Source organism: Athene cunicularia, assembly GCF_003259725.1.
Source record: "Athene cunicularia isolate RWA chromosome 3 unlocalized genomic scaffold, athCun1 chr3_part1, whole genome shotgun sequence".
In the NCBI taxonomy this organism is placed as follows: domain Eukaryota; kingdom Metazoa; phylum Chordata; class Aves; order Strigiformes; family Strigidae; genus Athene; species Athene cunicularia.
In genome coordinates, this window is record NW_020799097.1 from 32391834 (window position 1) to 32408969 (window position 17136).

Here is a 17136-nt window from a genome sequence, read left to right on the forward strand (position 1 = left end):
TCAGTAACCATAGAAGCAAGCATCTATGAGCTCTAGTGAGTAAACTAGGAATTGCTTTTAAGTAAGTTAGAAGTGCTTTTCACTAAATTATTTGATGGATCTTCAGCTTTCATAAGGCTTCTTGTAGTTAAGGTAGGGTATAGAAATAAGAAGTTCGTGGGTAGTCAGATGTGTATGAAACAGGTTGAATTCTAGATTCATACAAATTTTTCATTGAAGTAGAAAATTGAGGAAAATGTGCAGAGAATTATTTTGTGTAATATTAAAGTATGAAAGCAGTCACAGATAAGTGGACTGGGCAGCTGATGGATCAGATTTTTGACAGTGACTAATATCTTGCTTCAGAATAGGAGAGATATTTACAGTAGTAACTTATGACTGCTCTGACTGGAGTTTTTCCACTTCAGAGCTATTAATCATGTGGTTTATGCCTTGCATCATGTATGCTACCCCTTCTAGTGCTCTTAGGTAAAGTAAATAAGGTCAATGTCAATCTTAAATGCTGGTGTTAAAATCTGCTAAATTATTTACATGAGTATCTTGTGTAGTGAATTCAGCAAAAGTTCCACTTGCTTTTAAAGTGATTGAGTGGGTGTTACATTTCTATTGGGTGTCATACATGTTTTAGAACTGTTAAACCCTTAAAGTTTGTACATATGAAAGTAATTGGCATAAGGTTACAGAAGCAGGAAATGCAAACTTGCATTACCTAACAATATTCTTTCTTCCTAAAGTCACTCATTTACGATGAAAAATAACCACAGTATTTTCACTGTGTGCTAACACTTTTGAACCAGGCCTTACCAAACAAGTTTGTTTCACCATTGTCAGTTCCAGTGTAAAATGCTCTGAGCTGCCTCTGTCAGAGGAGAGTAATCTGGTGAACAGGGAGGAGCAGAAGAGTAGGCCATAAATGCAGAGTTTAGACTGACCATAGGTTCTGGAGTGTATAGTCATACTGAAAAATGTTCTGAAAGGATTGTAGTGTCCTTAATCATTTCACAAACTTTGATTATTTTCCTATTTTGCTACAGTAGTAATTAAAAAAAGAGAAAGAGGTTAACTGCAGAGGAATGTAGTTGCTGCTAGATCTGAATATTCTTACTTTTTTCTCCTTCAAAGTCTCAACACTTACCAGAGGACCTCACATATGTTGCTTGTTCTCTCAACCAAGCAAGCTGGTGTAAAGCTTTCTACTTCTCTCTTGTCTTCCCCCACCCATCTTATACACCTAGCAGCCAGACATACATATGGGCACAGTGCTGAGAGTTGAGAAAGGACAAGCTGTTGTTTCACAGAGAGTATCGGTAACACTGGCAACAGACCTCATAGCATCCTGTTATGTATGTGAATTTAATAGGTGTCTGTCAGGCATGGTGGTACTGACCTTCCTTTTTGTCCTGCCCATGAGAGAATCATATCCCTTGTAGACAACATCACATGTGCTGTACTATAATCTTTGTACAGAGAAAGGAGGAGAATTGACTTGGAAATGCTTTAATTATTTTTCTTTTATCTGAGGCAGAATGAATTACTCATTTAGTGGTTATCTCCAGAAATAGCTGGCTGAACAAAATGTGATGAAATGCCTAAGAGACTGGACTTCCTACAGTATGCAACTTATGCTTCAGGTGTTACTTAATGTTCTTCACAATCCCATCTCCTGCAGACTTGCTGTGTAAGTCTCTGTGAGAAAACATATCTGCTCATTCCAGGGAGTGGGAGTTTACCTTTGGATGAGTCTACTGCAAATCTGTAATGCTCAGATTCAGGGCTTTGAGGCTTGTGTATGCTAAGCTTCAATAAAAAAACAGAACTTGGGATTTGACTGTGGTTTGTAGTGTGAGTTCCATATATAGGTTGATTGACTTGACTAATGTGCTCCTTGTATCTGCTTGGCAGAGTCTGTAGAGCAGTAGAGAAGGGGAAAGAGAGTGATTATAAAGAAAATAGACCAACAGTGGTGAAGTGTTGCTGCCTATTTGTATGTATGTATATATGTGTGCCTATATAGTCCTTTAATTTTTTAAATGAGGTGCTAGAGGTTGGCTTGTTTTAATTAGTGGAACAAGGAATATGGTTGAGCAAAACTAGCAAAATTAAAATGATACAGTTATCACAAGTATTATGTCAATGTGGCATGTGTTGATGGGGCAAAGTTCAGAGGACACACATCATATGGTATTGAATATCCCTTGGGGCAGTTCAGGTCAGCTGTCTTGGCTAGGTCTCCTCCCAAATTCTTATCCCCAGCGAGTGGGGAAAAAGAAAAAGCATTGATGCTGTGCAAGCAGTACTCAGCAACAGCCAAAACACTGGTGTATTATCAAGGGTAGTTTAGCCACAAATCCAAAATACAACACCATACCAGTTGCTATGAAGAAAGTTAACTCCATCCCAGCCAGACCCATACAGGCAATTAGTTTTTAAAATATATGGTATGAAGTAGACATCAGTTCTCTTGTCCTTGTCAAAGATATCCTTATTTACTAGAAAATTTTCTTTAGAGTAACATAGAGAGAAACAAGTCTGTAAAATTAACTCTATAACTTAATGTGTGAATAGAATAATTAACAAGGTAGTTGCTGATTGGTTTCAGTTAACTCAAGAAAAGTATTTCACATAAATTAGATTGAACTAGAATGGCATTACTAGTGGTATACTGAGATCAGTGCATTCTGAGAGTTCAAGAAAAGGTAATACTGGTTTGTATAAAACTGAAATTTGTTTTTTAAATTGAGCCCTAGTAGGGACAATTTTTTTTTTCTTTTCCCTGGCCTAAACTAGTGTTCTTACTCTATTTTTCAAGTTAAACCTCAGATAACTTTTATTGTTGCACAAAATGAGTAAAGAAAGAATCGGGGGGTACAGCAATGCAACATTATATGCAGGTTGCTGAATTAAAAGAATTTCTTTCATGATGGAATGGAAAACTTTCTAATTTTATGTAAATTGGACATATTCTACAATGATGTTCTCTCAATCTTTAAGGATGTATATGAGCAAAATAAAACTCAAAACTTTGTACAAATTTTTGTAACTTTTCTGACAAAACCTGATGGAAATTACTTTAAAATATTAGAGATGAAATAGTAGGAAAATGAATAAGATTGATTAAATCATAGCCAGTATCTGTATGAATGACAAGCAGACTGGCTGCTGCTGCTTCTTTTAATGAAGGCATCAGTTCCGTGTGAGTCTAAGAAACTTTAATTACATAAAAATATTAAAGCAGGCTTATGTTCTTGCTTACTTTGAAATTGTAATAAATTTCAGGTACCCTGTTTGTCTCCACAGTTGTCTGCTTTTGAATTTTGTTGGTGATGATTTCATAGCACAAAACGTTAAAGTTGATGAAGGTGCGATGTGGAGGTATATGCAGATTGCCTTCATATATAGTTCTATCCCCTAATTTCAAGCCAGTTGACTTCCAGTGAAAGTGTGTGGAAATTAAGTGAAGATCCAAATACTCATTTCTGTATTTAAGTTTTTTTTTAAATAGGAAAGCGATGCTGCTTCTTATCTGTAGACATAAAACTGTTCATTTTGTTAGAGTTATGGGAAAGTCCTAACTATTTTAAAATATTTGCTCTTTAGATACTGAAAGATGATTAATCTTGTTACCTAAGGACTACTTACAGATAAGGTATTAGTACCATGCTGTCACATTATGTTTTTATTGTATTGAAGATGTACTACAGGCAGGATTTAGATGTAACTTGATTTGGGTGTAAAATTGGGAGTCCGTCATCACTGGATACTAAACAGAGAATTGAATGAGAGCACAAACTTGAAGAGGGAACTGTTTCCATTTTATCACCTTTATCAGTTTTTAGCAGACAACCACATACATTTTCTGATATGCTTCTAATAAAATACAGTCAACACAGGTCTTGGGGAAATGTTATCAATGTGACTATTTAACATTCTGACAATTAGTCTACCTTTTAAATATTAAGCCAAAATTCAGATATTGTATGAAATAGTAGCATTTGTACTATTCTTCTGTGTATTACACACAGTTTTTTCAGACGAATAAAAAAATAGAGGTTCTGATCAGACAATAGAAGAAAAAGCTACTCTTGATCTTAGTTCTTAGTCCATTCTCTCATGACTCCTGTCAAGTACTCACCTTCCCATACCATCAGCATGGCGTGCTTCCCAGAGGATCCTCATAGCAACAGCAGTACTTTCCTGCAGTAGTACTTGATTATTTTTCCCAGATTCCTTTTAAGTACAGAGTATTAATATTGTATAATATTCCTGCAAAAGATACTTGCATTTAATTGCTGAAGCAATCTAAAGAACTTCTACAAAAATGATCTCTGAGAGGGAGCTTCAAGAAGAGGCTATTGTAGATACAGATGAGACAAAAATCCAGTGAGGAGGAATATTTACTTGTAGGGGAAAGGGCTTGTTGCTACAAAACCAATCTGAAACATTTTTTCTACGCATTAGGCATTGCACTAGCCAAGATGGATGAGCCCCTGAGAAATCACAGTATTCCAGAGAAGATTGCTTTAGTCCCTTCCACTGAGAAAAACAAGAGATTTTAAGGATGCCAGGAGGCATGGAAGGCCTTCAGCCTTGGCAAAAACATTTGCCAAGAGTGAATAAACTAGCTGACAATTTCTGTGTGCTCTGTTGCTTGAGAGAATCACAAAATGGTTGAAGTGGGAGAGGACCTCTGGAGGTCATCTGGTCCAACTCCCTGCTGAAGCAGAGGTCATCAAAGCAAGTTGCCCAGGCCTGTATCCAGACAGGTTTTGAATAGCTCCAAGGAGAGAGACTTCACAACCTTCCTGGGCAACATGTGCCAGTGCTTAGTCACCCTTAGTGATGGTGTTTACTAATGTTCAGATGGGGCCTCCTGTGTTTCACTTTGTGTCCATTGCGTCTGGTCTTGTCACTGGGCACCACTGAGAAGAGCCTGGCTCCAGCTTCTGCACAGCCTCTCTTCATGTATCTATAAACAGTGATGCAACTGCCCTGAGCATTCCCTTCTCGAGGCTGAACAGTACCAGATCTCTCACCCAATATGAGAGATGCTTCAATCCCATCATTACCTTTGTAGCCCATTGCTAGGCTTGGTCCAGTATGTTCTTGTCTCTCTTCTGCTGCAGAACCCAGAGCTGGAGACAGCACTCCAGGTGTGGCTTCACCAGTGCTGAGTAGAGGGGAAGGGGTCACCTCCCTTGACCTGCTGGCAATAAATAATCATCCTGATGCAGCCCAGGGGATACCATTAGCCTTCTTGGCCACAAGGAAAAGTTACTGGTTCAGGGTCACCTTGGTGTTCACCAGGACCTCCAGATGCTTTTTTGCAAAGCTGCTTTCCAGCTGGTGGTTCGCCAGCATGTACTGGTGCCTGGGGTTGCTCCTACCCAGGAACAGGATGTTGTACTTCCCCTTGCTGAACTGCACAAGGTTCCTCTCAGCCAATTTCTCCAGCCTGCTGAGGACCCTCTGGATGGCAGCACAACCATCTGACATATCATCAACTCCCCCCAGTTTTGTATCACCTGCAAACTTCCTGAGGGGACACTCTGATCCCTTGTCCAGCTCATTAATGATGTTGAACTGGACTGGACTCAGTATTGACCCCTGGCATACACCACTAGTGACTGGCTTCTAATTAGACTAATCACCACCCTCTGGATATGGCCATTCAGTTAGTTTTCAGTTCACCTCACTGTCTGTTCATCTAGCCTATACTTCATCAGCTTCTCTATGAAAATCTTATGGGAGAAAGTATCAAAAGCCTTACTGAAATCAAGATAGACAATATGCACTGCTCTCTACTTGTCTACCAAGCCAGTCATCACATTGTAGAAAGTTATCGGGTTGGTCAAGCATGACTTCCTTTTGATGAAGGCATGCTGATTCCTCCTACTCACCTTCTTGTCCTTCATGTGCCTGGAAATGGTTTCCAGGATTAGTTGTTCCATCACCTCCCTAGGTATCAAGGTGAGGTTGAGCAACTGGTAGTTCCCTGGATCTTCCTTCTTGCCCCTGAAGATAAGAGTGACAAAAGAATGTACTTAAGTAAAAGGTTAAAAAGCAGCATTGGGGGAAAAAAAAACAAACAGTGGAGGATTACTGTAGCCCAGTTATGTTTCATCTAAGTGATTGCAAAAATTTATGATGCTCATACTGAATCTGAATGATGAGTATATTTCCTGATCCTCTACTGAAGAGATTTGCTTTATAGGTGAAAATACTTGTAAAAATTTGCAAGTGTAATTCTTTATTTGCCTCCTTAATTGGCAGAAGTACCTAATAACTGCTGAACAAGGGATAACTTAAATGGGTTATTGTGGCTCTTTTCAAAACAGGGGCTCAGGTTTTCTTAAGGCAGAAAATTCCAAGTCATGCTAGATAATCAGCTGATTATGTGGAAGATGCAGAAGAATCGACTCCCTAGAACCTTATTCTGGCCTCAGTTTCCTTCAGTGATATTTGCAAATAAACTGTTTTCAGTAATCTCAGAATAATTTAAGGCAGATGACATTGCTTGCTTTCAATAGGTACTCCAAGTGAGAACAACCTTGAAGAACAGTGTAGTGGCCATTAGTGACAACTGTGAAAAATGGAAATGTAAGACCTGCATATCAAAGATATTTTGATGCTCTGCTGTTTGTGAGGACAGTGTTTCAGAAGAATGTACTAGTACCATAAAGATGATTTTGAATGAGAAGCTCTTAATATACAACCCAAAGTAAATATATCTAGGAATTGCTGTCACCACATACTTCAGTTAATAAAACCATGTATGTTGCTAAACCAACCTTGGATGTTGTAAAAAAAAAAAAAAAAATAGTAGGCCCAGTAACCTTGAAGGCTCCACTTGAAAATAAATGCACAACGTTGTGTACCTGTTCCCTTCTACTTGACATTCCCATGATAGATTTTTAATGTTATTCTTAGTTTATTTAACACCACTTAGTCTTCTATTTTTATGCAGCCCTTTTCCAAAGGACTTGACAAAGAATAGTTTATCTAGTACTGGTGTCAATACTTAAAAATAATTGCCGTGGGAGCCAAGCAGACTAGTAATAGAAACTGAGATGAATCTTAGTGCATCAGGATTCCCAAGCATTTGTCGTGCTATATTACACCTCTACAAAATGAAGTAATTTTTAGATAAAGCACAACACTAAATTAAACATTAAGTTTAAGAAATGTCACTGCCTTATTATGCAGTCTTTTGCCTGTTGCACAGTTCTGTGCTCACTGTGTGCAATATTTAGCTTTAACATCTCAAAAGACCACTCTCTACCTAAAGCTTATTCATGTGTGAGTCCTGTTGGAGCAAAACTACTAAAAAGATATTAAACATCACAATTCTCTTTATGATTTGGAATAAAATTTTCAAGTGGCTCCAGTGTGACTTCCCTTTTTAGTCTTTTCTGAAAGTTTCAGCACCTTGTTTAGGCCAGAATTATATAGGCTAGAAGGGATCTCTGGAGGTCTTCTGCTCCAGACCCAAAAATATGTCATGAATGCTTTAGTAAGGCATTGCTTTTCATTATATCTTCTTCATTTGGACCACAGTACAGTCAGGCAGCCCAAGATCCATGGAGTCAAAGAGAAAACAAGACTGTCTTAGGAAGCAACATGGTGATTATTTACTCTTGTGTTAACAGTAATTGCGTGCATGGAAGTTTCTTCTTCTAAGTCATTCCATTAGTGCCAGCCTTACTTAATTTATTCCTAAGTGTAGGTAACTTTGGAGAAGTCCCTGTCCATCTCCGAATTATGGCAGACCTTCAGCACCAAACACAAGTGCCTTCTGAATTTGCACAAAAGCGCTCATATGTGGCATGAAACATCCTAACCAGAAATAGACATACCAAATTTTAAAACTGTTTGAAATCTCAGACAGGAGGATAGGAAATTCCAGCAGCTAATGTTTGTTACAGTGAGAGAATGGGGGGAACAACATAGTATTGCAGTTAAAATTAAGGGTGAGAGGAAGGGGGTTTTGTTCCAGATAGCTTCTGAATATTGTTTTGTGTGACCACTGTTGTACAGATGAACTACTGGTCATTTTTCAGCCTGAAGCTTAGTGTATTGGTGAAAACTGTGTAGCTGAATAGTGCTTTAAGGAGAAAATCTCCATCAAGGAAATGAATGCAATATTAATGTTTAGAAATATTTACTCTATCAAAAATCTTGAAAATAATTTTGTAATTTTTTTAAAAGTAATTAACTATGGAGTAATCTTAAAGCCTATTAGTTTACATACTGGCAAGGGAGCAAAGTGGGAAAGAAGTTGCTGATCAGGAAATAAAGTAATCATATTGGAAAAGGATATCTTAAGGGATCTTATTTTTATAGAAATTCCTATTTTTATACCTTGTATCTTCGTTGCCTTTCTTATTGAGAGAGTGATGAAACAGAAATATGCATTTAATTATTGAAAATGTTCATTTGACAAAGCAGAAGATGTAAGTAGATTATCCCTATCATATTTTTAAATTTTTTGTTTAGGTAGTAAGATTAATTTTCTACAGTAATAAGTACTAAATAAAAGAGACTGCTATTTGAACTCTATCTATTTTGTTCTTAGTAATGTATGCAAAAGTGTTTTGGTTTCTGCGAAAAGGCTGCATCCTAAACCAACCCTGTCAAGCTTTAATTTATTTCAAACTTGTGCTTTTAGGTAGTTATCATAAATCTTATCTAGAGTAATGAAAATTTGCACATTTAATATAATTCTGACAGTTTTGCTTTTCAGTTTAAAGAAGTTGTTCTATATTCAGAATTCTTAAGCTGTTTAAGCAAAAAAAAAAAAAGTCAGTTTCATGAAATCAAGCAACGTGTCAGAAATGCTTCTTTTTACAGCTTCTGTGACCTGTGGTGTTCCTTACAGAGTTGAAGAACTAAGCATGCAAATTTTTATGAAGGATTCTGTTCTGAAATACTCACACTTAATTCTGATTGATGTTCTTAATTGTAATAATTTATGTTTCATGCATATTTGATGAGGTATGGTCAGTTGTAGAAAACTTTATTTTGAATGGTCACTTTTAAAAAATTCTTGATATGCAAAAATTTACTTCCAAAACCCATACTTTTTTCTCATACCAAATATAAGGGCTTTTTCTCTACGATACTGAGTAGCATTTAGAATCAGTGTGCTGTTCTTCAGATCACATACTCAAAGATGAAAGTTGTAATACAATATAGAATCAGGGAATCCATGGAATATTTTTCCAGCAGGTGGTTTCCCAATTTTGATCTTAAGCAAGGTATGTAAAGTCACCTAAGGATTTTTTGCAAGAGGATGTAAGTATTTCTCTGAGAGATTAGCAAGGATCAGTTTGAGTGTGAAGGTACCTGTTTCCTGTAGCTGCAGAAATGTTCATTGCTGCTCTTTCCTGGAGCTTTTCAGTGGGGGCGTGCTCAGGTAAGAGAAGTGTCAGTAGTATCATAGGCTTCTGTTCACTTGGGCCATCTTTGAATACTCTTCAGTTTCCTCACTGCTCTTTACAGACACCAGCCTTGTTACTCTTTATCCTCAGTTTGCAGGAGAGTAAGGGAAAGGATTACCTTGATAAGGGGAATTTTATACCTATGTGTTGGACTGTAAAGTTCTCCTAATACTAAATACTAAGATTTAATGACTTCAGGAGCCTCAGTGACTCTGTCAAAGCCATGTTATGGGGTTGATAAAGTGGAGAGTTAATCAGGTTCTGTTGGTGTCAGCCCGGTGACCATCCTGACATTGCTCTACTGCCATTATTCAGTAAGTCTCTAGTTAAAGGCTGTAGCCATTGATCAACCAATCCACTTCATGGTTTTATGATAAGTATGGAGTAAATGCATATGAAATGCATGCAAGAGAATGCATTTGTCATGTCACTACTATAAACCCCTTTGTACTCATTTTAAAAATTAAGGGTTTGATCGATTTGGGTGATCAGCCTGATATTGGTATGAAAAGAACTATAAACAGACTTATGAAGTAATTTTCATCATCAAATTACATGTCAATACCATCTTACATTTTGAAGTCTTTAAGTAAGAACAGACTATGAGGGTGGGTTGTTTTTTTTTTTTCCAAAGGAGAAGAATGCTATTATTTGCCTTCAGGTTTACAGAATGAAAGATTATCATCGCAGATTGTGTCCATTGGTGCTTAGCATCTCTAAGTCTGCATGTTCTGCAGATGCTCTTTTCAGGAAGGCTGAATAATGTCATTAGTCTGCTTGTAATTTTTAAATGTAAGCTTTTAAAAACTTGAAGATTTTTCTGTTTCATGCTGCAGACCTGTATAGTTTGGATGCTGAAATTAATCAATAAATCAAATTATAGACAGCTCTTTGCTTTTAACCTGTTCTGGAACTTAGTTTTATTTAAAAATTGATTACATACTAGTGAAGCTATAAGGATAATTTTTTACACTTATGTGCCACGTCCCCCATGACCATAACTGCAACTTATTTCATTACCAATCAAATTCATTATAATAAACAAATACAGAAAAAGGTTTTTACTTTTCGTACTGGAGCAGCATCTTTAATGAGAAATTTTTAAGCACTGTGTGTCTTTCAGAAAGATTACTTGTGTTTGTATTTTTTTCCTTTTAAAGCCTCAGAAAAAAGAGGATCAGCAGTCAGAAGCAAAAGCAAGTCCAAAAAAGTCATCAGAACCCACTATTGACCTTTTAGGACTTGGTAAGCAATGCATAATTACCTGATTTTAAATCAAACACAGATACATTGTTTTATATTTTAATAGATCTACTTTTATTTTCTCTGTGCTTACTGATAGATGAATTTGAAAACCATAAGATTGAATCTGTGAATTTGAAACTATAAAGGAAAATGCCATAGGGATCTGGGTATATCAATACTTCTGTTTTGCTGAGGAAAGTAATGAGCTCCTGTGGGAAGGGGAAGTTATCAAAGTAATCTTCAAAGGGCTTGTGGGTTGTGGTGTTTCAATGTTTATGGTACAAGTGTACTTTTTAATGAAAATACTGAGGTCATCTGAATTGTGTATTTGTAAAATACCTTATACTGTAAAATTCCCATATTAGTTAACACGAAACTGCCTGACCTCAGCTGACTGGTATCTTGTAAAACTTAATACATTGGGCATTTTGCTGTTGTGTACTGGCTGTGACCATCACTTGTTGTTATCTAATACACCTTTTTGTTTTCTGACTGACAGACAACTGTGTATTTGTCTTGTAGATAAACTGGTTTGGACCCAAGTCATTTAATTTGCACTATCTGGCTATACTGTTGTGTTTTTATGCTTTTTCTGTACTTATTGAAGGCCATATTCAGAAAATCTGTCTTTTATTTATCTAATGTTACTGTAAGTATGTTTTTTCCTTTCAACAGAATCTTAAAATGGAACTGAAAGAATGAAATTCTGCAGTAGCTATTTTTATTTCCTTTTGTTGTTCAGTATTAGGAAAATTTTGGAAGAGTTGTGAGTGGATATTAAGAGTATTCAATTTGTATCAATATAATGGTTATTCTTACATTTCTATATCGATTTTACAGGATATTGAAAGAGGCTGATAAATCTTTTAAATGTAATTATTCTAAAAACTTGACTTTGTAGGAAAATGATAATTTTTGGTTTTACAGTATGAATAACGTTGCAACAAAGCAATAGATGTCTTCTCTGTTTTAGAAATTGCTGTCATTCAAAATGCATGTTATTTTCCCTCTGAATGTAGAGTAGCTCTAAAATCCTATTTTTGTACCAGTTCTATATGCTGTGGTCCATATCTTATTCCAAATAATCTGCTACCATAGGCAAGCAAATCTTAATTAACACAATAGAAGTTAGATTATGGATGTACAATGAACCTATTAAAAAAAAAAAAAAAAAGTAATTTAGACTTGATGGAAAGCTGATTCTCCTTTATTTTCCTTTAGTAGACCAACAATCTAATTAAGAACTAAAATTTAGTCAATGTGTGGTTTTGAGATTGCTAGGCTTCTGAATCTTTTTAGTCATGATTTAAAAACAATCTTGGTAACACTTTTATGATATGATAATGAAATGGGATTACATAGGCTAACTTGAGATGTAATATGCAATAGAAAGAGTATTATAGTTGGTGTTAACAGCTGTGCTTCTTCAGTGAGATATACAAAGGGCAAAGTTTATAATTTGTATGTTAAAACCCCATAATTTTAGAGGAGGGAGTGTTTAAAGATCTTTTAAATAACAAATTGAAAAGCAGCATAATAAACTAGTAGCACTTGGAATCCACTGAGCTGCAAATGAGACATGTTAATGAGAGCAGACCTGCATATTTCATTTGGAGAGTTGTCTTTTAATTAATGCCTACACTAGCCTATTTCAGATAGTACTAGAAGAAAGATCAGTTTAACCCAGTATATCATAGAAGCATAGAATAACCCAGGTTGGAAGGGACCTCGAAAGACCATCTGGTCCATCCTATGGGAAGAGGAGCCTAGATGAGATTCTCTAGCATCTCACCTGATTGCATCATGAAAACCTCCTGTGATGGGGCCTCTACCGCATCTGTGGGGAGGTTGTTCCAGTAATAGATCTCACTGTAAAAACTTTCTTCCTATGTCAAGATGAGACCTGTTCTGGTACAACTTGAACCCATTGCCCGTTGTCTTCTCTGTGAAGGGAGAAACTGCCCTCTTTGTAGGTGCCCTTTAAGTACTGGCATACTGGGATGAGGTCCCCCCCAAGCCTTGTCTTCTCCAGGGAAAAAGACCTAACTCAGTCATTCCTCACAGGGCAGGGTCGCCAGCCCTTTGACCATCTTCGTGGCCTTCCTTTGGACCTTCTCCAGTCTGTCCTCATCTTTCTTGAATTGCGAGGACCAGAACTGGGCACAGACTCCAGGTGCAGCTTGAGAAGCGCCAAGTAGATTGGAATAATCTTGTCTTTATCTCAGCTAGTAATGCCCTTGTGGATGCAGCCTAGAATCCCATTTGCCTTTGTTGCTGCAGCAGCGCACTGCTGATTAAAATGTTTGATATGTCATATCAAGCAATATTAAAATGGATACGATTGCATAGCTCATTCTTCTTACTGAATGGACATGTTTCTAATGAGGATTCATTCTCTTAGGACTTCATTGCTGCAAATGAAGAACAGTAGTAGCTTTTACTAGGACAGATCAGAATTGCTTGTGATAGCAGATTAAGTAATTTTAATGGATCACAATTCATGCTGGAATAATTTTGGCTTTCAAAAAAGTCCAGCTGCTTGCAAAGTATTTTCCTGAGTAAGGCTCAGTGCTGGCTTTGGGTATGGTGTTAACCTTTGAATCACTTTTCTCTTTGTCTGAGCTGAGTTTGTAATACTGACCTCATCAGAAGATAAACATCCTGTGAGATAGGATTTACCTGGTGAAAATTGTAGCTAGACAAGACATTTTTCTAAAAAAATATTATTTTTTTAATTTCTTTACAAATTACAAAACTTTCAAGATAATATGCCTAGGCTTGTATCTTTAAATCTTGTAATAGCAGAAGAGGCATAATATCCTCAGTGACTATACTATCAGATTTCTTTTGAGCCTTTTTAGGTACATTCATGAGGTTCCCTCGAGTCCCTGTTTAGGGGGTTTATTACTGAGATGGTGGTTGGATATTTACTTTTTGACGATCCAATAACATTTGTGGATTTTGGCCTTTTGATTGAGTAGAATTTAGTTCAGTACTCCACACACAGAAAGGTGGAGAAATAGACAGGTGCAAACTAAATATTATTATGTTCTCCACAAGCAATAGTGTTAGTGTTCTTGCTGTGCAATCCCAGATTCCTTCCCTCTCTTCCCAAGCTGTGATAAATGACAGCCTATTTCTGTAGGCTAAAACTGTAGCTGCATTTTTAGTGATCTCTACAATTATTTGGATCTGCTCCATGCTGAAAGAGTGCCCTATTGAAAATGTGGGAACTTAAAATTGTTGCTAAAATCAATAATATGGGATTTTATAACATTAATTTTTAACAGTACTATAGGAAACATTTTTCAGTTTGAATGTCACAGTGTGTAAACCATGGCTCTTCAGCACTGAAGTCATTGGCAGTGCTGTATTTTCATCTCTCTGGTGTTAACCTTGAGCTCTGTGCTCCTTTTGGGGGTTTTTGTCTTACAAGGTAGATAGATGTCTCCACTTATGCCAGATTGATGTAAATACAGTTATTTGAAATACTTGTAAAGAATTGTGTGATAGCTATGTACAACAGTGGGAATTTCTTCTTGGAATATTACACAGGCAATTTTGGATCATTCTGTTTGTCAAGGTATGTCACTTAGAAATTATTTCAACATACAGAAAAAAATGAAAAATTAGTATTTTAAAATTGTATTACCTTACAGATTTATCAGAAAGAAGGAAAGTGCATTTTACATACTTTGCATCGTTGCCTGTGTTTAGATGTGCCCTACATAAAATAGACAATTGCACATTCAGGAATAACCATTGTAGTAAGTTACAGTGAATGGCCAGAAGAAAAGAGATTTATTATGTTGCTGTTACTAACTGAATGTGATGTGTGGGGCATTCATCCAGCATGGTTGAGGGCTAAAGTAAGATGTGCTAAAAGCTGCTTATATGCTGTATGAAGAAAATATTCTCTGAAGAAATCCTGTGAAATTTTGAGAACTTAATCATGGTATGAAATGGAGCTGAATGTTGCATATCTGAGAGGTGTACTTTTGTTGGTACTGTTTGGTAAGTACCAAAGCAGCGTCATTGGTCGTAAGTTGGAAAACTACATGTAAGAAATAATAAAGATACATTTATAAGTACATAAATATCATGCATGCATATATAGATTATAGACTCATAGAATAGTTTGGGTTGGAAGGCACTTTAAAGGTCACCTAGTTCCAACCCCCCTGAAGTGTGCAGGAACATCTTCAATAGACCAGATTGCTCAAAGCCCTGTTCAACCTGGCCTTGGAACCCTTCCAGGGAGGGGGCATCTACCACCTCTCTGGCTAACCTCTTCCAGTGTCTCACCACCCTCATAGTGGAAAATTTCTTCCTTATGTCTAGTCTGAATCTACACTGTTTTAGTTCAAAATTGATTATCCCTTGTCCTATTGCTACAGGCCCCCCTAAAAAGTTTGTCCACATCTTTCTTGTAAGCCCCTTTTAGGTACTAGAAGGCAGCTATGAGGTCTCCCTGGAGCCTTCTCTTCTCCAGGCTGAACAAACCCCACTCTATCAGCCTGTTCCTATAGGAGAGGTGCTCCTGCCCTCTGATCACCTGCGTTGCTTCCTCTGGACTCGCTCCAACAGGTCCATGCGTTTCTGGTAATGAGGACTCCAGAGCTGGACACACTACTGCAGGTGGGGTCTCTCAAAAGCAGGGTAGAGGGGTCAAATCACCTCCCTCGACCTGCTGGCCACACTTCTCTTGATGCAGCCCAGCATACAGTTGACTTTCTGGGCTGTGAGTGCACATTTCTGTGTCATGGCCAATTTTCCATCCACCAGTACCCACAAGTCTTTCTCTGCAGGGCTGCTCTCAATTCCTTCATCCTCCAGCCTGTGTTGATAGCAGGGATTGCCCCTACCCATGTGCAGGACCTTGCGTTTGGCCTTGTTGAACCTCATGAGGTTCACATGGGCCCACTTCTTGAGCTTGTAAACATGTTAACATTTATAGTGTTGCAGCTATGTTAAGATTATGCTTAGGTAAGCAAAGTGTCTACCCACAATGAAAGCATTTACAACCACTTGAGGCATACAGCATTGTTAACTTCCTGGCTTTCCACATTTTATTTTAAGAAGCATTATATAGAAGTGGTCTCCCTATGAAAGCATTTTCACTTCTGCAAAGGTTTTAGCAGTAATTAAAATTTTACTAATACAGTAAATAATTCCACAGTAATTTCAGACAGACAGACCTTTTGTATCTTTGCCTCAGATTTTGTTTAAAGTATTGAACTATTTCTCTCTGTTCTGCTTTTCTAGTAATTTTGTGTATTAAATAATCGTACGCAGATTCTCCCTCTATTGCAAGTCTTGGTATGGCTGTCATAAAGGATTGTATATATCAAAACATGGCAGCTTAGTAACAAAGTTCTTGTAAATAGTTTGCCCCATAGAAAATGAGTTTCAGAAACATAATACAAAATTTAAGAGATCTTTCTTGCTGTCCCTTTGAAGCTCTTCAGCTGGTCATTCTCACTGTTGGTACAGATAAATATACCAAGGATTAATGGTATATATGAAAGATTTCAGAACAAAAGGCAGCACGGCATTGGAAATTGTCATGTCAGGCATTAATAAAATATATACAGAAGAGCGCTGTAAGGTAAACCTCATTGGAACCCTTCACTTACTAAATGTATCCTGATAAATAGCTTTTGTTTCTGCTATCAAATTTAAACAAGACTTCCTAATCTGAAATGAGAAGCAGCACCTGCTCTTGCACAGTATGGCAGACAGCAGTCGGATATTTTCTGTCATATTGTCGTAAATTGTAAGAAGGAAAGTTTTGGGACCACAGCTAGGAGCCACAATGAAGAACAGCATTTAATGACTTTCCACGTTACCTTCTCTGACTGAGCGTGGAAGCTCTGCCTTGCCTGTGCTTTCATTGCAATGGCTTCTGCCACATTTAATACTTCATTCCTAGCTACGGGTGCATTCTCCAGAAAAATGATGTAAGTACTGTTGATTAAAAGTTAGTTCTTTCTAAGTAACTCTGTGATGTTTGAAGCTAAAAATTTCTCAAAATATTCAGACAGGCTATAAAACTGAATCTGATTTTCACCTGTTCCCTGGAAAGACTACAGCCCTGTTTCCTTCTGTCAAATACACGCCACCTCTTCAAATCAGTTTTTAATGGTAGGCATCACAAGTTGGATGAAAAGTAATATACTTAGAATAGTTTAGAACTCAGAACTCTGCTGAAGTATCTTTCTCACACTACAGAAATATTTTTAAATGAGGAGGGAAAGGAGGAAGTGCCTCCTAATCCATGACCTGGGACACTGAAGATGAGTACCTGTAATCTCCCTATAAGAAGTGTGAACTATTATGTTGAAATACAAGTCTGTGTATGCCTGCGTGCATATATATATATATATATATATATATATATATATTTTTAAATTAAAATGCCAGTATTGCTACAAGTAATAAACCGGAGTGAAAA

At 37.1% G+C, this 17136-nt stretch overlaps 1 protein-coding gene across 1 annotated transcript in view; it reads left to right on the top strand.

The window, feature by feature from the left end:
* SMAP1 (small ArfGAP 1) overlaps positions 1 to 17136 on the top strand; it is a 73808-nt gene that overhangs the window by 34224 nt on the left and 22448 nt on the right. Inside the window, exon 6 of the mRNA XM_026845131.1 lies at positions 10598 to 10682. Within this exon, the coding sequence (XP_026700932.1) occupies positions 10598 to 10682 (85 nt within the window). The remainder of the gene's footprint in view (positions 1 to 10597; positions 10683 to 17136) is intronic.